General features: G+C 56.7%; 1 protein-coding gene across 1 annotated transcript in view; it reads right to left on the bottom strand.

Annotated features, from left to right (window-relative positions):
* Positions 1 to 3,185: 3,185 nt before the first annotated feature.
* Positions 3,186 to 22,874, bottom strand: part of PEBP4 (phosphatidylethanolamine binding protein 4) — a gene marked incomplete at its 5' end in the record, with an annotated part of 72,304 nt that continues 52,615 nt past the window's right edge. The window contains 3 exons of the mRNA XM_082072784.1: positions 3,186 to 3,324; positions 8,153 to 8,269; positions 9,295 to 9,340. Coding sequence (XP_081928910.1) covers positions 3,233 to 3,324; positions 8,153 to 8,269; positions 9,295 to 9,340 — 255 coding nt within the window. The 3' untranslated portion in view covers positions 3,186 to 3,232. The remainder of the gene's footprint in view (positions 3,325 to 8,152; positions 8,270 to 9,294; positions 9,341 to 22,874) is intronic.

The following is a 22,874-nucleotide window of genomic DNA, read 5'->3' as shown; positions in this document are numbered from 1 at the left end:
GCACCTGGGGATTAACAATCTTGACCTATTTCCCCGGGGCGGGGGGTTGCAGCAAGGCTTAATTCACTGAGTGCTTGAGGAGTGCATCAGATCTGCAGATAGTGCCATGGTGGAGTGTGAGATCTCATTAATTAATTCACAGGTTGATATAGTTATGCGCTTAGATCATCAGCAGCTGATCCTGCTAATCCCTTCTTGTGCAAGGACCTGTGCGAGGGGGAGCTGCTGCCATCACTTTGCTCCCGGAGAGCTGGGTTGTCCCTGTATTGTCCCCATGTGCCACCAAGGCCAAGGGGGTGCAAGGGGCAGCCCCCACTACCTGTTCCTTAACATCCCCTGCCCCATAATCTGCATTTTCCCGGGGTGGTCCCACCACAGGGGTGATGCTCTCCATCAGGGAATGGGACCTCCTCTTGAGACAAGGGCTGAGACTTTTTCTCATTACAGTAATTATTTCAATAATCATTAAAAATAGGTAATTATTACCCTGTTGACTTCGGGACTGCATTTAGCACAGGCTTCTTCTGGCCTCCAGCCCGGTTTTGTAAAGAAACACCCCCCAATGTGCTGCTGGGAGCTGCCGTTGCTCACCAGGAACATGCAATTCTCACAAGCACTCTGATAGTTTTTAAACCCCGAGTCTTCCTCTTCCTTGGTTGTCCCATCGAGCGGGTGGGTTTGCTCTAGGAAGGGGCTGGAAGAGTCTAAACCCACACGTGTTTCCATACGCCTGTTGAATTTCAGCCCCCCCGGGCTCTGCAGGGCTGGTGCACTCACACCGGGATGCTCGGGAGATGCAGGAGGAGAGGCCGGCGGTGCCGCGGGTACCACGTTCCACCCATCGAGCCCATCGCACCTGAGCTCCCTCCGCTCTATTTTTTCCTGCCCCCTTCCTGGATCTTCAAATGTAAAAAGAAAAAAAATTTTAAAAATGTTTAAAAAGCCACGACAGTGGAAATTCAAGGTAACAAATACAAATAAAACTTCCTCTGGATGCTAAAAATGACACATGTAGACAGAGAAAAAAAAAATCTATATTGGTGACAATAACAGAGCGTGGAGCTATTTCAGTGCTGGGCTGTTCCATTGCAGCGCTGGGGTTGTGGCTGCTGAAAACCAGCCACTTCCCCCGGGACGTGACGTGTTTCCTTTCCATCACAAACTGATTTAGAAGCAAAACTTTCTACATTTAGGCAGTGAGAGACTCAGCTTCTCTTTTCTCTCCTGTACTGATGGTGAGCGAATGGAAGGACAGATAAAGGGGGTGGGACCGGCACGAAGTGACTCTATGTGGCTTCCTCCTGTTTTTTTTTTTTTCCTTCTTTCTTTGTAAATTATCAAAATTGAACCAAAACCCCACAATTAATATTTTCCATGCTGTGAAGGCCTTGTGTGCATCCAGGTGAGGGTTTGTGGCTCCGGGCTGGCTGGTCCTTTGGCTGCACCGGTCCCTGTCTCCACCTCCATCTCCAACTCCATCCCTGTCCCCATCTTCAGCCCCATCCCCATCCTCTTCCTCATTCCCATTCCCATCTCCGTCCTCATTCTCCATGCCTGGCCCTGCCCTCATCCCCATCCCTGTCCTTAACTCCATCTTCACCTCCATCTCCATCATCTCCATCCTCATCTCCATCTCCATCCCATCCCATCCCATCCCGCACCAAGCGTCTGACTCCTCTCATCCTCAGCTCAAATTTAAACCAAGAATGATGGTGATAATTTCCTAGAAGGACAAACATCCGATTGCCTTTTCTCTCCTCATTCCACCAAAAATAAACACACCAGCCACAAGGAATTAAAGGCAGGGAGGAAAGGATGACTATAGTTTGGCTGCAGGATGTCAACAAAGCGTGACCTTTCATTTACACCGGTCCCTCCGCATTAACCTAACGGGCCAATTACACCCTAAACGGAGTGTAAGTATAGAAAAAGAGAAGGAGAAATCCAACTTTAGCAGACTTCCATGACATCTCGAAGTGTCATTTCCCCTGTTGCTAATTTTAACGCCGATGGCAAAGCCGGGCAGCGTGGTTTGTATTTTTTTCCCTGGGTTGCGGTATCTCACGCGGTTTCCTTTTCTTGTTGTTCTCCTTCCCCGCTGTGTCCTGCAGCTTCACCCAGTGGCGTGTACCCCGGGGGGAGCCGGGACCCCCAGCGTCCCCCTTGTCCCCTCACCCCGACCCTTCCCGGTGGGACACGAGGCCGGCGGAGCTTTGCAGGACCCGTGCGATGCGCCTGCGTGATTCAGCCCTTGCGAGGCAATAAACAGCCATTTCCTGCTGGAGGGAAAGTCCCGGCCACGTTTAACACCCCCCGGCATGGAGTGAAAGCTGCTCTCACTGCTGGGGATGTCACAGACCCCTTTTCTCCCTTTTATCGGGAGCAGGTTGCTCTGGGACAGACCCAGGGGGTGATGCAGGGGAGAGATGCAGCAACAGGAGCATCGTCATCCCGTCTGAATGATGGTAAACCTCCCCGTAGGGCTGTGAGCGAGTCATTCCTTTGTGCCTCAGTTTCCCCAGCCTGCAAAACGCTTCCTGGGGCCTCGCTGCCCGTAGTTTGTTCAAAGTGCTCCTGGCCAGCGGCGGGATAAAATCAGCCTTGTCACAGCGGAGCCACCAAGGACGCGCTGCAAGGAGGGCGAATCCAAGCCTCGGAGAAAACCGAGTCCTAGATGAAAGCCTAATTAAAGAGCTAATTAAAAGGGAGGTCCGGCTAAGTGGCCAGCAGGCAGAGCTCTTCTGATTTACGGCTTTAATTTTGGTTTTGCTTTCCGAAAGAAGCTGGTCGAGGCAATGAGTGGGGGAAAAGGGAGTCAGTGACCAGTTCCCACAGTGTCACCCCGCGTGGTGTCACCGAGGGTCCCCCCAGATGGACCCATCCCATTTCCATCCCCATCCCCATCCCATCCTCATCCTCATCCCATCCCATCCCCATCCTCATCCCAATCCCATTGCATCTGCATCCTCCTCCCCACCCCACCCCATCCTATCCTGATCTCCATCCCCATCCCATCCCATCCCATCCCATCCCATCCCATCCCATCCCATCCCATCCCATCCCCTGGTGATCCTGGGTGATCCTGGGCCATGCCTGGCATTGCCTTCATGCTTAGGATGTCACCCTGAGAGGAGAGTCCCCCCATGGTTTGGAAGAGGAGGAGCTGGGGTTCGTTCTGCCCAGCGGGGCTGGTAGAGGGTGGACGCATCACGGGGGATCTCGATGAGTTGTGTTAATCCTCGTAGTGTTTGGTGAGGAACTGGGTGGCGGCCACTGGGGAGCCCATCCGATACTTCTTCACAAATTTCATCAGCGGCCAGCGAACTGGGGAGAGAGGGAAAGGGGGTCAGGAAGGTTGGGTGGTGGTTGGGACGTGGGGGGGATGCTCTGGGGCTGGATCCTGCTGCATCCCATGCACCCTTGTGCCAAATCCCCCCCTCTGCACTGGTGGAGCATCACCCTCCCTGGCCAGAGGGACTTTCCCCGGGGACGAGGGGACCCCAGCAGCTCACGCTGCCACCTCCATCCCGAGACATGGCTGTGGTGTGGTGGAGCGGGGGACACGGGGCTTGTTGTTGATCTGAAACTTGTCACCCCCTCCTCTCCCCTTCCTGGCGCTGCTCTTTAATGTCACACCGCAGCCTGGCAGCCCTTATCTGCCCCATCTCAGCCCCAGCCGAGCAAAACCATCCCCGTTGCTCTTGAAAATAAAAGTGCTGAGCAAAACCCAAGCTGCTGCATCACCCCATGCAGGGCAGCGATGGCTCGGGGGGTGCCCAGCTCCCCCTACATACTCTCCATCCTCCTCAGGCAATGAGTCAGGCCCTGCCGTGGCCAAAAAAAACCCCGATGGGCTCCAAAGATGTTCCTGGTTCCGCTGCACCCTGTGACCTCCCAACAGCTCATCGAATGTCCCCTGTCCCTGCACAGGACAACCCGAAAATTCACAAGGTGAAAGAGGTGAGAAAAGCTGCAAAGAGGATGCTCTGGTGCCTGGGAAGGGGGTGCAGGATGCTCAGACCAGATCCTGCACCCCGAGATGCCAGCTGGGAGGAGATGGTGAAACACATAAGGTTGGGGGTGTCCCAGGTGTCACCGCCACCACTGAGGACCCAAAAGAAGCCAAGGGCAGGGACAGTCCCACCGTGTCTCATCAGAGTCACTGTCAGCTGGGACATGGAGCCGTGTTATCAACCTTCATGGCAGCCCAGGGAGGGGGACAGGTCCCCATGCAGGAGCCCGATGGGGCTTCAGGTTTGCCAGGCAATGGCTATGACCCCCAGCGTACCCCTGCATGGCCATCAAAACCTTCCACAAACACCTCCATCCCCAAATAACACTCTTGCTTCGGGTTCCGATCCATCCCCCCAGCTCTGGAATCCCAAAGGGGGATGCTCCCACTGTGCCCACAGCGGGTGCCTTTCATCCGATGGGTATCAAAGCGCTCGGAAAACTCCACTGGGAGCGGCCGGTGCCCCACGGGAGTGGGGTGAAAGCGAGATGCAGCGGCCCCCCCAATTCCCAGGGGTGCCTGGAGCCGGCATTGATGTTGGAGCAGCCTCTGGAGAGATGGGGATGAAAGGAGCCGGGGGGGCCGAGCTTTCGCCGTCTCCGCACGCAGGGTGAGGGCTTTTCCTGACCTACTTTCCTACCTGCCATCGCACCAGTTGTGCCCGTCCCACTGGGGAAACCGGGACCGGCCACAGGGAAAGCCCTGGGTGCAGCCGCTGGTTTGGCCATGGGAGCGATGCTCCAGGTGGGTACCAGGGCTGGGGGTCTGCACCCCAAATCCAAGCCCTTGGGAGCATTGCCAAATGGGGTGTGCCTTCCCAACACGACATCCTGCACCCCAGGGTGACGTCCCTCTGCAAACCATCCCGAATCGAGCACGGGCCGTGAGTCACCGGGACCACGGGACCGGCCGGGGAGCTGAGGTCGCGGTGCCGCCGGCCCCTCTCCCTGCCAAAACAATGCGACGCTTCATCTGCGGCTTGGTCCACTTTCAAGCTCATTTCCTGCAGGATTATATCATCGCGCTTTGACCCTTATCTGAGCGCCCGCCGACACCCACACGCGCAGCGGCTGCGTGATCCCCGGGTGCTGGGTGGGGAAACTGAGGCACGGGGCGGCCGCTGGGCTCAGGGGAGCTCGGGGACCCTCCAGCAATGGCTACACGGGGCTGTTTCACACCCTGCCCCCCGCAAACCAGCGATCCCCGCCTCCCCCGCAGCACCGGGGGCTGTAATTTATAAGCCTCATCAGCGGGGCCATTCTCCGTGATAGGAGCCCTGATGCTTTTCCACCAAGATTAATGATGTCCTGGCAGAGGTGGGCGGGAGGCTGCCGGCTGCTTCGGTCACCATTAACCGACACCCGGGGACTTTGGCCGGGACCGTGTGCTCCCCGCAGCCCGCTGCTGTCTCCCGGCCCAGCCGCAGCCTTTCCCTCCCCGCCGGGCCCCGGTCCGACCCGATTTTCCAGCTGGGCGGATGGGAGACGCGCGAGGTCGGTCCGTGAGTCAACGCCGCTGCCCCGATGCAGATGCCGGAGCTGGATGGAGCCGTGGGGAGGGTGGCCGGTTGGGCCCCTGCTCCCCAAAGGACTCGCCACATCCCAAAGGTGACATTGCTGGGTGACAAAAATGCATTTCCAGGTGTAAAATCCCTTTCTGGGGCAGGAGGAGGGGTGGGGGTACCAGGGGGCATCTCCCCATGTACACCGGGGTGCAGCAGGGTGGAAGCAGAGGGAGATACAGCACCAGCGGGCAGGTGCAGTTAAGCCTCAAAATCCTCTGCTAATTAAAGTTACCCGGCAAGGGAAAGGAAGGAGGTGGAAAACAAACAGCCCCCATCCTCCCGTGGGCTGTGGATGGGTGGAAATGTCCCCGGTGCCACCCCACTGTGGCTGGACACCCGAATTCCCCTGGCCGAGGGGGTTCCCCGCCATGGCCGTGACATTTTGCAGACCACAAACTGTTATCTCGCATCTCACCCAAAGTACAAACACGGCTGGCAAGGGACACAGCTTGGGAGGGACATGGGGCGAGTGGGGAGGAAGGGCTGCGCTGCCTTTTGGTGCCTGTTCAGCTTTGGGGACACCCCCAGGCTCCCCATCTTCAGTCCCAAGGGGGACAGAGCTCGCACCCCCTGACAATTCAATTGCACAGCCAAAAAGCGGAGTGAATCACGCTCCAGTGGAGAAACTGAGGCTGCAAGAGGGTTATTTGCCTGAGGCTGCACAGCTAGAGAGCCGGCTGGGGCAGGGGTTGATCAGAAACGCTCCCGGAGAAGGATCAGGATGCTGTTTTTTTGGTGATGAAACAAGTCATTTTGCTCAAGAGCCAGCCTGGAGAAACACCTCTGGTGTAAACAACTGGTTTCCCCATTGCCACCGGTGCTGTGTCGCAGGGGGACATGAGCAGGGTGCTCCATCAGCCTTGGCCAGAAGCAGCAGCACTGATTTATTTTCCGTACTCGCCATCGCCCCTCGCTTTTTGACTTCCCGGGGATGTGCAGCAGAAATGGCTCTTTGGGAGGCGTGGGGACAAGCAGGTCCCAGTTTAGTGCCCTCTCCTGGAGGCTCCAGCCCCTCGGCTCTGCCACCGAGCTCCTGCCATCCCGCCCGGCACACGCCACCCTCCCCAGTTCAGCCCAGTTTGGCCCAGCGCCTTGCCCAGTTCAGCCTCCAGCGTGCAGCCCGTAGCCCTGCTTGGGCAGGGGGTGATGGGGGGAGCTTGTCCCCGAGAAACACTCCCATGGGGCTCCGTGTTGTCCCCAAGCAGGACAAGCTGCCAGAGGGATGATGACAGTGATGGTGACAGTGATGGTGACCCACACAAGGCTGGATGTGCCAGCGGTTCCATCAGTGTTTGTCCCACCGCGGTCCCTGGGAACGGATTTATTCAAAACCCTCGAGACACCAAGAACTTGAGGATGAGATGGAGACGGCATGAGGTGGGGAGCACCCAGCCACCCTGTGCCTTGGGGCCACGGGGACAAGGGAGGATCTTCTGGGGGTCATGTGGGTCTGGTGGCTGAACCCCTTCAGGTGTGAGATTTGGGAGCTGGGGATGCACATCCCGCTAAAAAGAGGATTTATCTGGAAAAAGCCATTTGGTGGGTGTCCCAGGCTCCCATCCCAGCCCCGGATGCTGTGATGGGGACACCGGTGTGTGGCCCTGGGTGACAGCAGCGGAGTCCCCTCCTCTGACAACACGGGGACGAGGGGCTGGGGAAGTGCCCCAGTGCTGGCAGGGGGGGTGTCTTCAGCGCACGTCATTAAGAAACAAAGCTAATGAGCCAGAAAGCAAAGCGAAGGGCAGAAACAACCCGCAGAGAGACTCGCAGCATCATGTCCCGGTGGGTTTTGGGGAATGGCAGGGGGGTTTGGGGACAAGGAGCTCGCCGGGATGTGCCGTGTTGGTGAAGACGGCGCGGGGGTGAGTCAGGCGAGAGGCACCGACCTGACCTGCCCATCGAGCTGTGCTCCCGGCTGGGAAAGTTTGGAAATTTCCCTTGCCGAGGCCACGTGAGCTGCGGTGCCCCACGCTCGCACCGGCCCGGGGACGGAACCGACGCTTTGCGCTTTGCAGGATGGGTCCCTGTCCAGTTTGGGAGTGCACCCATCCGGGACAAAGCAGCAGGGATGGTCCCGTCACGTCTTGGGGGTCTTGGCTGTTCACCTCCATCCTTGGCGTGCGGCAATTTTGGGAGGCGGCAGCCCCATCGCGCTCGGCGGAGGGCGGAGGGGAGCTGGGAGGTGGCGGGCGTTGTGTCAGCCCCGTTTGAGCAATCCGTTGCTAAACCATCTCCAGGTCTGATCCTTATCTGCACGCTCCGAGCTGGCGGTGATGCAACCCGGGGCGGACGTGCCAGCCAGGACTCGGCCCCATTTCATGGCCAAGAGATCTCTCCCTCCTCCCGATCCCGCTAGCCAGGCCGTTACCAGATATTTTGCCGAGGGTTTGTGCTGATCCACAAAGGATTTGACACCCCAGCCATGTCCCGTGTAAGGATTCCAAGTCCCTTTGCACCAAACGAGCATCCCCAAGATGGCGTTTTGGGAACGCCCGAACACATAGCGTTACCCGTACCCCCAGGAAACCCCTCGGGGTGCAGTTTGGGGTGGGGGGGGCCACACAGCTGGTCCTTACGGAATGAGATGCTCTCCTCGCGGGTCAGGACAACGGTTGCGTTAGCCGGCTGCCGGTACAGGCGGAACTGGTAGCGGTGGTACCCGCTGCGGGGTGTGGGCGTGGGGCGGATGTAATCTGGGGATGCAAAAGATAACGGCTGAGCATCCCTCATAGAACCCGCTTCCCAGTGTAACCAGCACACGCCGGCCCAATCCAGACTGGGATCAAGCTCTCCCACCCATCACCGTGCACCAAGGTCCCTTGGGATGTGTGGAGCTGGAGGGAGAAAGCGCTCAGCAGCTGCTGTACCCCGCCAATCCCATCCCCTCCCTTACCCAAATCTCTCCTAAATTGGCCTGTGGGCCAGCTCCTGTTTTCCCTCTCCTGAAATAACCTGCTCCCCACCTCAGCCACCGCCCTCTCCTCCTCCTCCTCCTCCTCGTCTTTCAACTCCAGAGCCCCGGGGTGCTCCTCGCCCCCGTGCTGAGCGCCCCGACCTCTCCTCCATCACCCGGCCATTGCGCTCCAGCTTTTGCAACCCCCCCACGTGCAGTTTTGGGGGGAGGAGGCTGCTCTGGTGGTGGAAGCAGCAGCTCTCAGGTTACTGGCAGCCTGGGGTTGTTTCCCCACGTTGCTGCAGATGTTCGGCTGCCCAGATGTGGGACCTGCAGCTGGCTTGGGGATGCAGCTGCATCGTCACCGGCTGGTGAGGACACAGAGAGCTGGGACATCCACCCCTCGCCCTCCCTTGGGGACAGGAGGACACAATGACAAGGGCCAAGAGGCTGAACCTCCAGAACTCGGTGCCCAGCAGCCAGACGAGCCCCCTGACCCCTCTCCCCAAGTCCCTGGGGGTATGAACTCCATGAGCCTGTTTGGAACCCAAAGTCTTTGTTCATTCAACATCACAGAAGTTGTTGGGATTCACCGGCTTTTATCTCGTGGTTTTCTTTTTGATTGCATCCCCCCTGCACACACACACACACACCCCTCTCTTTCTTGCGCTGCTTTGGAGCTTTTCCAGCCACCCGGGAGGGTTTTTTAACCACTTTTGCCTCTAGAAAAATAAGAGAAAAAGTGGCTCCTACTTCAGGCAGCACCCAGGAACCCCTCATGTCCCCCCCATTGTGTCCCGGTGTCCTCATGGGGTCCACACTCACCTGACAACACACGTCCCTTGATGTCCCCACTCCTCAGCTGCGCACCCTGCAAGGACAAGAAGAAGGGGTGAGGGGCTACTGAGACCCCCCAGAGAAAGATGCGGTGGGGACAGACCCCCCGGCTGTACCCGCTTGTCCTCGGGGGTTCATATTCCAACATTTTGGGTGTTTTCTTTGCAAAGGTCGTTAGGGAGCTGGGGAGGTGGGGAAGGAGTGTCCCCAGGGTTTTATTTGGGGATTTTATTATATTTGGGATTGAGATGCTCAACGCATGATGTCCTGGCACACAGGTGGTGCTGTCACCCTGCTGTCACCCACATGTGGGGCCGCCAGATGCTGCTTTCCTGGAGGATGGAGGCTTTGAGACAACGAGCATCTCGCTAGGACTGGATTAAAGACAAGGGGACAGCAGCGGGAGCTTTGGCCCCATCCTGGCCCCAAAAGAGCCACCTCACCCCTGACCTGCTGTGTTACTCCCAAGCGGCCCCCACCTCCCACCGATGCTGCCAGCGCTTGTACATCCTTCCCCCAGCACCCGTTATTCCAGTCCTGCCCACACACGCGCTGCTGCCAGGGCTCCTCCGTCCCAACCTGCCCGGGGAGTTATTACCCCGAAAAAGAAATAGAAAGAAATAAGATGCATCAGATAAACTGCAAGCAAAAGTGCACGCGGGGAGCAGGGTCGGTTCCCTGGATCTTTGGGATCAAAGGTTTTGCTTTCACCAAGAAAAGAAACCTGCTTTGCACTGAGTCATGGGCTGGTGAGGGTCACCGGGGACCAAGTGTCCCCGACCATCGGGTCCCAGCGCTGGCTCACACTCAGAGATTAAAATATCCCCATGGAGAGGGGATGAGTAAGATTTTGGGTGGTTCCCAGGGGGAGGGGAAGATGGTGTACGGGCGAGAAGCACTTGGGGGTGAACTGGGGTGGGACATGAGGATGTGGGGCTGTGCTGGGCTCCCTCCCTACCCGGGATGCCCAGATGTGCGAGGACAACCTGTGCAGATGTGCCCGCCACATTCACCCAGATGCGCACATCGACGCTGCCCAGATAGTGTGTATGCCTCCCTTGTCCAGATGTGCACACTCACTGCCCAGATGTGCGCGCTGCCTATACCCAGACAACACACATGCCCCCCTCTGCCCAGATGTGCACATCCTCTCTCCCCAGCCATGTGTGCGCAGCCCCTCCAGCTGTTCCCGCTCCCCCAGATGTGCGCTGTGGGGCTGGGCTGCCAGCAGAACCTCGCAGCAAACCCCAAGGCGGGCCGGCCGCCAGCCCCCGCTTTTCCAAGGCTTCTCTTTTAATTCCAGCTCCGGGTAGGGCTGCTCCCCTGCGGCGGGGACCTCGCTGCTATTCCTGGCTTGGCCATGGGTGCTGGGGAGCGGCCGAACCTCCTCCCTGCTGCTGCGGGTTCCCTGCTCGCCCCGAGATGCTGCGGGTTCTGGCTCGCCCCGGGGAGGGGAGAGTCAAAGGAGAAATCTCCTTTTAAGAGGCGAGAACAGGAAGAGGGCGGCAGGGAGAAAGTCGGGATGAGCACTGTCAACCCTGCCTTATTTTATTTGTAATACTAACCAGTTATTTTGGAAGCAAGGGAGCAAACTCTGCAAGGCGCACGGGCTGTGAGAGATGCTGGTGGGGTCGGGTGTGAAGCCCCGTTTGCTCCTGTGAATTTCCCGTCCCTTGCAGGTGGGAAATGGGATTTTCCCAGTGCGGGGGCAATGGTTTGCAAAGAGGAATTGCCCCCCCCCAGCCTGTTGCCCCTTGGCTCAATGCCGGTGAGGGCAAGGGGAGCATCACACATCAGCAGCCCCCAAAAATCCCTGCCAGGAGGGGAGCTAATGGATGCTAATGAGCTGGCGTGTTTATTAATGCCCTTTTATGAGAGCATTAATAGTTTCTAATGACACCATTTGAGCTTTCCAGCCTTTTATCTTCTCTTTCTCTCTTTCCCCCGCCGAGGAGCTGGAGTTGGATATTTCCACCCCCCTGACCGTGCTGTGCGGGGCAGGGGATGCCGGTGGGACTCTCGCATGGAGACCTGGACAGCCCGAAAAATCTGACCCACACCATTTCCATGCCAGGACCTGCTCTACGTGCCTCTTTTCCTCAGCCAAAAAGAGAGGAGAACATTATTCCCAACACCCTTTGCCAAGCTGGACAGCATCCGTGTAGATCACAGCCTCCGTGTTGCCTGTTGCGCATCTCAGCGGAGGGCGGGGGAATAAATAAATACAAATAAATTAAGAAGGCAGTGAGTCACACTTTTGTTTTCCTCTTGATCTTTTTTTTGTTTTGCCTTCTTTTCCTTTCTTCCCCCTCTCCCGAACGTGTCTGATCCCATCGGAGAGGAGGGGAAAAAACAATAATAATAATAATAATAATAAAGAAAAGAAGGGTTGGGTGGTGAGAAGTGCCAGCAATTCGCCCGGGCGAGGACGGACGGAGGGCGATGGAAAAGTGGGTGTGGGAATCGGCACAATCGCTGGCAGGGGACCAGGACAAACAGATGATGATGGGACCCAGGGCTGGGCTGTCACCGCACCGGGAGCGTGTCCCATCCCAGCCCTGGGGACCCCATCTGGGTGATGGGGACCGTGTCCCGTGGGGAGGTGATGTGATTAACCAACAATTAGCCAAGCAGGGAAATTAATCCCCAGACAACCTGCGCTGCTCGCAGCTCGAAGAGGGGGAGAAAAGGCTTCAAAGCAGCCCCGAGTCGTTATTCTGGCTTTCTGTGATCTTTGGAACGAGGTCAGGATTTCGGAATCGTCTCTCGGGAGCATCCCGGGAAAGGCAGAGCCGGCGGGATGGCAAACCGGCCTCTTGCGAGCGGAGCGGAGGCTTGAACAAGGAATAAAGGAATAAGATGCTAATTGCAGCTGGAGCGGGATCTGTTCTACCGCCTCCTCGCAGGGGAAGGTGCAAACTTTGGGTTTCGCCAAAGGGAGGATCGCTCCTACCCCGGCTCGTCCTGCTCTGAGCTTTCCAACCTAAAAAAAACATGTGAGAAAAATATACAAAATACAACCGGTCCAAGAGAAACTCTCCCTCCAATTATTTGTGCGTGGAGAGAGCAGGGCAGGGCCCTCCCAGCACTCCCAACCTCTGGCATTTCCCAGCCCAGCTGCCCATTCGCCGGTTGTTCAGCCCGGTTCCCACACCGGGGTGTGGGATGGTCCCGATCCAGCCCAGCTCGCCCACATCAACCCTCTCCCCGCCCCAGACCACCCTCGCTGCTCCCATCACCATCAAATGGGGGTTTTGTGCCCCAAGGAGACTGTCAGTCCCTACCATGCAAATAGTTCTTCTTTTTTTAAATTCTAAATGTCACATCCCGTTATGCCAATGTCATTATGCCAGCGAATCAAAGCTCGGCGTGTCCACGTCGTGTTCTCTCCACCAGGAAAGGAATTAGTAGGAATAAATACAGATAAAGAATGGAAAGATTTGGGGGTAGAAAATATGACCGAGGTGGGGATGTCACCAGAACAGGTAAATCAGGAGGGAAGCCACGAAACCAGGACTCAGTGCCAGATCCCATCGCACCCCAAAACCCAGAAAAATCCCCCTTCCCACTGGGACCAGAGCATCTTTCCCAAGCCCAGAGTTATTCCCACTTCCTACTCCCCGGTGCTTCCCCATGGCCGCAATCCCCAAATCCTGGGGGTGACTCAGGGTCCTTGACCTTTGCTGGTAGCCCGTGGCACAGATAATCCCGGACCCGAGGCAGAAACGATGCTCAGCATCCCACCGAAACATGGGTACCCCCCGCCTCCAGCCTCACTTTTTGCCTAGCTCTTAATTGCCCGGCTGCTTTGCTTTTCATGCGTGCAAATGAGAGTTTAATTTGCTGCTCCGGGGCCGCCTGCTCCTCTCCGCAGGCTCCGGTGATGCCTGGTCCAGCACCGCATCCCAGAGACCGGCCGAGCTACATGGAACCAGATACATCACCCAGAGCCCATTATTTCCTTTAAATCTCACAGGGTTTCACTCACCAAGTGATATTTGGCTCATTCGCTGCCACTCTGAGCATGAAAGTTTGATAAACTTCATCTAAGCCGCTTACAGGCACAGAAAGAGGGGGGAAAAGCGCATTTCTTTCCACAAGGGGCTTCTCTTTAGGGCAGATCCAGAACCTCCAAAGCTGAACCTGGGTGGGTTGGTGCCCTATAGCCAGTGGATCTGCCTGGTTGGGGATTGACGCAGCTACAAGCATCAAAAACGAGTGGTTTTAATATCAATATCATGCCAGGACACCATTTCTCAGCAGGCAGGGACCATCACATAGATGGTGCTGCACAAATCTGTGCCCATGCACTATACAGCCTCATCCAAAATGAAAATGAACCGAGGCTCATTAGAGCCCCTGGGAAAACTCCTTGCGAGTCCCCGAGGGTCCCCAAGGAGCAGAAGCAGCTCGAGGGGTCCCGTTGTCACCCCTGGGTCCCCAACAGAGGGGACAGGGGTGGCCACACCGCTGTGACACAGCTCCAAAAAGCCTCTTCTCCAGCTTTCCAGGGTCAGCACCACCGACCATTTACCCCGATTGCTTTTAAGATTATTAGGTTGTGATTACAGCTTCTTGGCATGGCCTGGCGCTTTTTTTTAATTATTATTTTAGATGGCTATAAGTGGGGAATGTTACCATAAAAATATATTAGAAAATAAATATCAGGCACGGTTGTAATTTAAATTAATGCGTGTCTGATACACCCTAATGCCCCAGGGAAGGACATGCTGTAGGGTTATTAAGTGAGCAAAATAAACATAAATCACCTCGGTGTTTGGCTCTTTGCAAGATTCTTTTTAATCTAGGAGCGTGAAAGCAGCAGAGACAAAATGCTGCGCTTAATAATAACCCAAACCATTCAGGGTCTGCTCCCTGCAGAGACCTTCACCTGCCCCCCTCCCAGAGCCCGAGGATGGTGTTTCAGCAGCAGAACATCCCGTTTCCAGAGCGGGAGGCTCCGCTGGGTGTGTTTCCAGCCCTGATCTAGGTGAGGGGTCCGAGCGGAGGTTGTGATGACACCTGGGTGGTTTTGAAACTCCAGGCAAAAACGTTTCTGTTGAAACGAAAAGAAAAAGGGGGTTGTTTTGTTTCAAAACACCCGGGGTATTGTGGAGGCAAAGGGCAGCGCTGCGATGGGGAGGACGGGATGCAGGATGCTCCGGTCCCCGATGTGCAGCCCAGACGAGGCTTTGCCAGGATTCCGTGACTCTCTAAGTGACGGATTTGGGCGCTGAAATGCCCGTTTCACTAGGAAACTGCGTTAAAGACTTTTCTTTCTACCCCTTCTCTCCCAGCAGGGAAGTGTCAGGGTTCACTTAAGCAAGAAAATTGCACCGGTCGGATAAAAGGATGAATTAAATCAGCTTATGGCAAAGGGATGTACAAACTCCCATTGATGTCTACACCTTGCTTTGGGTCACAGTGGCCGAAAGCCGGAGCAGCATCAGCACACGGTGGGGCGGCTGCAACCCGGCGCACCCAAAAAGAAAAGACCCTTTTGGGGAGCGTCGCAATCGCGTCCCGCACGGTTACACCCCGCCTCCCAGCCCCTGGGCTTCTGTTGTAAACCCGGGATGATAAACCTTGGATGCGATTGCGAAGAACAACAGGGATGTTGATAGCAACCCCAGGGGCGTGTTAGGAAGCTGCCTGGATGCCGGGCTCCCTGGCTGGTTTGGTTTAATATCTCCGCGGTGTTGCAATTGCGGGCAAGCTCGTGGCGGAGCTGGTTGCCACATGAGTCACCCTGACCCTCCATCCTGGTGCTGCCTTGGCAAAGGGATCATTGGGGTGGGCTCCATCCAGGACTCCTCATGAGCATCCTCTGCCTCCTCATGGGATAACGACGGGTGCTGCATCACTGGATGGGAAGCATTTCATTTAGAGGAGGAGGAGGAGGAGGAAGGCTTGAGGATGGCACAGGTGCATTAGGGCAGCTTTTCGCCTCGCTGGTTTGGCACCACTCAAACCCCCCCGCTTGCCACCTGCCTCCCTCTGTGCACCCGCTTTGCTGAGCCAGGCTTTACACAAGCCTGTTCTTTCTCCAGGAGGTCCAGCGGGATCTCCTGTGCTCATTAGGGTACCCCCATCACCCCCGTTTCTCATGGGACATCTGCAAATTGCTGCAACAACTCCAGAGAAATGTGCACAACGAGAGGTTCCAAAGCCAGCAGTAAAGCCCCCGAGATCTCAATTTAAAGCTCAAAGTGGCCAGAAAAAGGGCTGGGTAGGACCAAAAAGGTCTTTTCCATCCTAAGTTTCTGCAGTTCTTGAGAGTGGAAAACTTGTTTGCTCCGCGTGCGTGTAGCTTTAAGATGAGCTTGCTTTTCCAGCAGCAGATTTCCGGAGGATTCTTGGAGAAACACCAAATTTTGCCTAATTCACTCATTTAAAGGCCCGTAGCCCGATTTGATGTGGATGAGAGCGGAGCCTGTGCTGAAACCTTCCCTGGGGCTGGACCCCGCGGGGACACTCCACCGGCTGCTTCGCCTTTCGGGACGGGAATATATGTGCTTGGGTGGCTGCAAAGCTCCAGCACGTTCCCAGCATCGCCGATATCCAAAAGCAGTAGTAAACAGTAATAAAAACACGTCTGTGGGGCACACGGGGCTGAACATCTCATGTGGGAACCACACATCCCCTCATGAGGAGCAACCAGGCTGGTGGAGATGCTCAAAGCTCCCGTCTGGTCCAAGGGGAAGGGATGCTGAGGAGGGTGGGAGATGCTCAGAGGCTTTTAGAGATAAAAATACAGCCCGGGTGCCTCATATCGCACTGCAAGGCTTTGGGAGGACAGAAAAAACCTCATGTTTTCCAGCCTGCCCAAAAAGCAGCATCCCCTCCCTCCTCTCCAGGGTGGTCCCGCAGTTCTGAGCGGGTTTTTGCACCGCTGACATGACGCAAAACCCGGGTCCATGCTGATGCACCAGATTGAAAGCTCAGGGCTTGAAACTGGGGCATAACCCCCCATTTTTGGGGGTGATACCCAGTGGTGAGTCGGGAGGGAGGATGCTTGCCGCTGTAGTGATGCTGCATCCCACCCCAGCAGCCCAGCCCCGGATCGGGGGGGCACGTCGGGGCTGGAGGGCACCCATGGGTGCCTGCGCACGCCGCACACCTCCCCTGCAAATTCCTCCTCCCCGGGGTGTCTGATCCGCAGCCCAGCACCTTCCCGGGCGCGGGGGCGGATCAAAGCCCGCGCGTGCCAGCCCCGCTCTGGGCCAACGGGGCTATTTTGGCTTCACTAATCTGATGGGAGCGATGGGGAAGGAGCCGGGGGGAGCTGATTTGTTAATTCTTTATTTTGTTTTTATTTAAAATTACTTTTTCTTCTCGTGTTGGCAAAAAAAAGTCTCCCCCGCTTTGGACGTGATGACGACAGCGCTGGCCGGGACCCGCAGGGAGGGGAGCGCGGTGTCTGGCCCCCGCCAGCGCATCCGGGCTGCCGTGGGCTCGGCCTCGCCGTGTCCCCCCCTAAAACCCCCCCAAGCCGCTTCCTGACAGCCGGACTTGGCAGCGCTCGCAGGGAGAGTCCAGAGCTGCCCCTGGGACGGGAGAAAACTCCAACAGGAAACATCCTTTGCTGGAGCAGCACGAGTTCTCCCCCCGCTTCCCTCCTGCTCTGTATTTTTTGTATCAAATCAGGGGGGGTCATGAAGGATTCGGGACACCCACGAGCCTTTTGCATCGATTTAGATGAGAACGAGCCAGACGCGCCTTCTCGATGTCTATTTTCCTTTTTAGCTGCTGAGCATCCTACAGCCCCCAGCTCAATGCAAACCCCCATTAGGGATGCTGACCCCTCCAGACCTGCCCCCCAGGAGTGGCGCAGGCAGCATTTTGGCGTCGCCCGTCCCGGGGACGAGGGGTTAACGGCGCTTTCTGCAGGGCTGGCGAGCGCCGCGGCAGCGGCTGCCAAGGCTGCTCCGGCGGTGCCACGGACTTCCCGTTCTTCCATAAAAGTCCACCGGATCCCGGCTCCCGGGGGATGGACGGGGGGGCCGAGCCCTACCTGTGAGCACCGGGGGCTGTTTGTGCTATTCCTCCCCAACCCTGGGAGCCAGGAGCCGGCGCTCGACCTGCTCCCTACCCCGGCTTGGGAAAGCTCATTTTTCTAATGGATTTTTGGGGGTGGCGAGGTGAGATGCGGGGAAAGCCAAGAGGGGCGGTGCAGACACTCCTTGCAGTGTTTCGGCATCGTTCAAATAACCCTGGTCTTGTCCAGGATGGGGTTCAGACCCCCAGCTCCATGTCCAGGGGTTGCAAAGGCAGTGGAGAGACTTGAGGGAAAGGGGGGAGAGGAAAAGTGTAGGGGATGTCACCCCCCAGAATGCCCATTGCTGCTGGGTGTTATTCTTGCGCTGTGTCCTTGCACAAACCGTGCCCCCAGGTCTGAGACAGCTCTCCCCTCCAGCCTATATTATTATGAGCCGTTTGTGGGTGGCAGTGCAAATATAACGACCAAGAGGGTCCTTCTCAGCCCTTTTCCCAAACCAAGGGGTCAAAACCGTGCTGGGACGGAACAGAAATGCTGCTCTAAACCAACAGCAAAAGCTGCTGCTACCTCCAGGGATGCTCAGCAGCCCCATGCAGGCAGCACACCCCAGTCTGAGCTCAAATTTAGGACTGCTCTCCGTCCTAACTCCTCCCCAGCCTGTCACCAGGGTCAGCGCAGGGAGGTGAAGCAGGTCCCAATGTTTGGCTGGGGGGGTCCTACCCCTGAGCCCCAGAACCAGCCCCCAGGCTCCCCAGCTTGCAGGACACGAGTCCCATATCAGTGACAGCCGCAGACGAGATGTCATCACCCCGAGAGGCCAGGCCTTGCATCACAAGTGTCTTGCCACGAAGAAAGCCAAATTCTCTTGCATGAGAGGCACACACGCTCGCTCTCACACATACACACACACACACACACCGAGCCTCGGTAATTAACTTAATAGGTTTCTTACAGAATGCCCCGTGAGTGATGCTCAACATATTCAAGTGTTGACAAGACGGCGCTGAACCCGACGCCTACACAACGGGCAAACCAGGCACAGAGCGCAGACACACCTTCATTGTCTGAAACTTGTAGTAAAATAAACCCTCCAAACCCGCCCTTGTGCAATGGGGAGCGGAGCTGACGGGGCCCTGTAACCCTTTGCCTGCCGGGACATGGTCACAGAGCCCGGTGGGTCATCCCCAAATGGGAAGAATGAATTTCTAAGTGCCTTGGACTGCAGATGTTCCCAGGGTATGTTATGGGTGGGTTTTAGCCCACCAGGGCAGAACGCCAAAATAAATCAGTGACTTTTCATTCATCTGTAAAAGGATTCACTCCTTATAAATGTGTTGTAAATCCGGGGGGGGTGAACACGGTGTTGTCCTCTGGATTTGCTGCCACTAAAATAAGAAAGGGCTGAGCATCCCCCAGCACTTGCATCTCACCTGGATTTGCCCGGTTCCCTTTCCCCCAGCCCAGGAAAACCTTTCCTACAAAGGGCACAATTTTGGTTAATCTGTGCTTGATGCCATGGGTGGCCTCAGTCCCCCCCCAGCTGAGAAAACCCAAACCACGCAGCACCGTGGCCCAACACAAGACCAAAAGAACCAACAGCACCCATGGTCACCCCCAAAAAAGGGAGGAAAAAATAATCCCTGGAAGAGGGATTAATGGGAAAACCGGTTTGGATGGAGATGTTTTGTAAGAGGCAGCAGAGAACCGTCTCTCCCGCTGACTCGGGGTGGGATCTTGAGTCAGGAAAATTGCTTAAGAAAAGGGTGGTCGTCCGTACAGGTTTCTCCAGGTTGGGAAATGTTCTCCCGAGCAGCTGGGCCCCGCGTTGTACAACACGTGGAGCAATCCCCAGCGCTTGTCATCGTGATGTTGATGAGCTCCCAAAAACCCGTCGGGCTCCCTCGGGTCTCTCCACAGCTGCACCCTCTTCACTATCGCACGGGGATCGGCTCCAACAGGCTCCCGGGAGGGAAAAAGCCTTTCAGCGGATGCTGGTGATGCACCCGCCGGAGCAAAGCAACAGTCTCATTCCAACATGTCACATCGGTTGGAAACGTTTCAGCCTTTTGTAGAGGAAGGGAGAGCTGGTTCGGAGCTGGGACAAGGGGTCTGAGGGCTCCATCCCGTCCCCCTGCATCCCAGGGCACTGCAAGGATGCAGGAGCCATCGTTATCCCTATTTTAGAGAGATGCAAAAGGCGTTTCGAAGATTTTGCTCAATGGAGTAAAAGCAGCAGGACCTGTGGCACAGCCACCTTGTTTTAGGGGACTTTTCCACCGGGAACACACAGATCACATCCCAAAAGCAGGGATGCTGCAGCGGGCAGCCGATGCTGCTCATTGCAGACAAGAGCTGGGCTACAAGACCCAAATTTGATGGGCTACGGTGCTCAGGAATTAAGGATTGAGCTGGGAGTTAGCTCTGTACTGTCAAGGAATTAAAGGTTTACCTACGCATTGCAGATGGAGGCTTAGAGGTTTTACAAACGCATCAGATTTACAGCTCTCCAAAATTTCATCACCGTCGGGTTTACCCCGCCAGGGAGGATTTGGCCCAGGTTGGGATGGTTTCCCTGATGAAACACATACTGGTGGGAATGGTGGTGGGAACTGGGGCCCAGGCTTTGCCCTCAGCCATGTGGCTTCTGAAATCAACCCCAAATCCTGCAAAGCGCTTGCCCGGGCTCTTGCGGAGGATCCAACCCTAAAACAAGCCTTGCAATGCAAAGCCATTGATTCAGCATTCAGCGGAGAAGGAGTCTTTGCGCTGAAGTCTCTTTTTCTCTTCCCAAAAAGCACAGCGGTACCCAGGGCGGGTTGCGGGAGCTAGAGCATCCTTTCCACTAGCAATGGGTGCTGGGGGGCTTCCCTCAGTCCTTGACGCACATAATCCAAGCAGGCTGTGAAGCAGCAAGGGCAGCAAGCTCTGCACACCCAGCCGCAACTTCTCAAGAGCTTCAGAGGGCAAAATCCCAGCACGACGTGAGGAAAACACGTCCCGAACGCCCTGCAAAGCCGGGGATGCGCCAGCTGCACGCTGGCCCGCTATCAGCCACCCATCAGCTCTTGCAACGGCAGCCGGTTGCATGCAGGGTGCAAACGAGCTGCAAGCAGAGGTGCAGGAGCTGCGCGACGCCCAGCCCGGGGCGCGCGGGCTCACCCACACGCTGGGAACCGGAGCTCTTGCTCGCAGCCGGTGCGAGGACGAGCCCCGATGGCAGGAGGATAAGGACGCCCTTACGTAAGGCTGGGGGTTGCGTGGAGGATGCGCGGCGGGAGCAGACTTGCTCCGGCCCAGCCCGGCCGGTCCCGATGGGATGGATCAAGTCCCAAATATCCCCAGGATGTACAGCCCTGCGCACCCGCAGAGCCAGCGGGAAGGAGACCTGTCCCCTGTGCTCATGGTCCCTATGCCCGGCTGCTCCCTTCCCACTCCTTGGGCACGGAGAGGTGCAAAATAGGTTGTTTTTCATGAGGGCGCTGGTGATTATTAATAATAACTCAGCTCCTTCGTGCTCCAGTTTCCTCAGCGCTTTGGCAGGGTGCCACTGGGGCCCAGTGATTTAGTGCAAGTTAATTATTCTTGGCGTTTCATCACCTCTTGTTTTTGATGTCTGTGTCTCTGTCAGTGCCTCACCTTCGTGACTAAGAGAGCCGGGGAAACAAACTGGTGAAAAAGGGAGAGAAAGGGGGAAAAACCCCAAGCCGGAGGGTGTTGGAGCTGCTGCTCAGTGGCCAGGCAGGCAGGGAGGCTCAGGATGGTGTCCCATGGGGACGCTCAGTGTGTCCCCACCATGCCACGGGGACACATCCATGGGCACGTGTGCATTGGGAGCCTGACCAGGAGGTGCGGGGGTCTCTCACCCCAAAACCACCCGTGATTTCAAGTCTTGGCTGTTGCTCCCAGCAGCAGAACGAGCAGCATCCCGTGTCTGCTGCTTCTCAAAGGGAAAGGACAGCACGGGACCTCAGCTGCTCCTCCAGCACCTCGGCAGGGAGCCGGCCCCGGGAAGTGTTGGATTTGCTGGATTTGGCTCATGAGCACCTGGACGAGCAAACGGGGGTGGCCAGATGGAGATCAGTAATAGGATTCGGTGGCTTCTGGTCCTCTATCCCCACCATGGAGAAACCACGAGCAGAGCCAACGCCAGCTCCCGGGATGGTGCCTTGCACCCAGGGGACACTGGGGACACGCAGGGGGACATGGCGGGGATGCTGCCCCACAGAAGGAGGGCTCAGGGCTGGCGATGTGGGGACATCCTGCAGGCATGTGGCTGGGGGGGATTGCAGCGCTGCCCCCGATCTGCGGGATTTCCCTGAGCAGATCAAGCCGGGGGCAGGCAGGGTGATGTGGCCGCCGTCATCTGCCAGACATTTAACCCGGGACAGCAGGACGCAGCGGCGGAAAACGGGAAGAGTCTCTTTGAATGGTTAAAGAGGCATTTGGGGTGCAATAAGGGTGTCAGAGCCAGGTGTCCCACCCGCTCCCCCATCCCTCGTCCCCCTGTGCTGGTGTCACCGAGGGCTGTGACAACCAGCGAGAGCTGCTTCTCAGCATTGACAAAGCGAGCACCGCAGCAAACCAGCCGGGCTTTGCACCGGGTAAAGCCGCTGTGCGAAGCTAAACTCCGTTTTAAATAGCAATACTTCCTTTTCCGATAGTATTTCCCATCCATTCATTTCCCAGCATGTTAGAAAAGTGGGTGGGTGTCAGTAACCACATTTTATAGGTGCAGAAGCGCTTAGTTCAGCGCGTTCCGTCACTAAACTGGTGTCAGTGCCGGGATTAAAGCGCTTTCCCGCGCTGGCAGGCGCCTGGTGCCGTCCCCAGCCCTGCAGTATCGCTGTGCCCGTGTCCCAGTGGGAATGTCCCTAATCCTGGTGAGGTGCTGCCATGAGAGCCCAGGGGTCCCCGGCCCGGTCCCACCGAGAGCTCAGCAGCTCGTCAGGCTGGGGCGCTCCCATGTTCAGCCAAGTACAGCAGCTCTGCATTTCCATAGGGAGCAGCCAGGGGAATTCGGCTGCAGATCCCTGTCTGCTTGGGAAGGAACTTTGGGATTCAGGGCCAGGATGTGGAGCTGGGATGCAGGGTTGGGATGCAGGGATGGGATGCAGGGATGGGATGCAGGGCTGGGATGCAAGGATAGGATGCAAGGTTGGGATGCAGGGATGGGATGGAGGGATGGGATACAGGGATGGGATACAGGAATGGGATACAGGGATGGTATTCAGGAATGGGATGCTGGGTTGGTATATGGGGCTGGGATATCGCACAGAGACGCAGGGTTGAGATATAGGGTTGAAATACAGGGATGGGATGCAGGATTGAGATACAGGGTTGGGATGTAGTACTGGGACATGCCACTGGGATGCACAGACTGGAATGTAGCACTGGGATGCAGGGTTGGGATGCAAGGATGAGATGTAACACTGGGAGGCATGGTAGGGAGGTAGCACTGGAATGCAGGGTTGGGATGCAGGGATCAGATGTAACACTGGGATGCAAGGTAGGGATGTAGCACTGGGATGCAGGGATGTCATACTGGGTTGGGATGCAGGGTTAGGATGTA

Source organism: Streptopelia decaocto, assembly GCF_964273445.1.
Source record: "Streptopelia decaocto genome assembly, chromosome: 25".
Classification (NCBI taxonomy): Eukaryota; Metazoa; Chordata; class Aves; order Columbiformes; family Columbidae; genus Streptopelia; species Streptopelia decaocto.
Note: the sequence above shows the minus strand (reverse complement) of the source record. Positions and strands in the feature narration are given on the sequence as shown.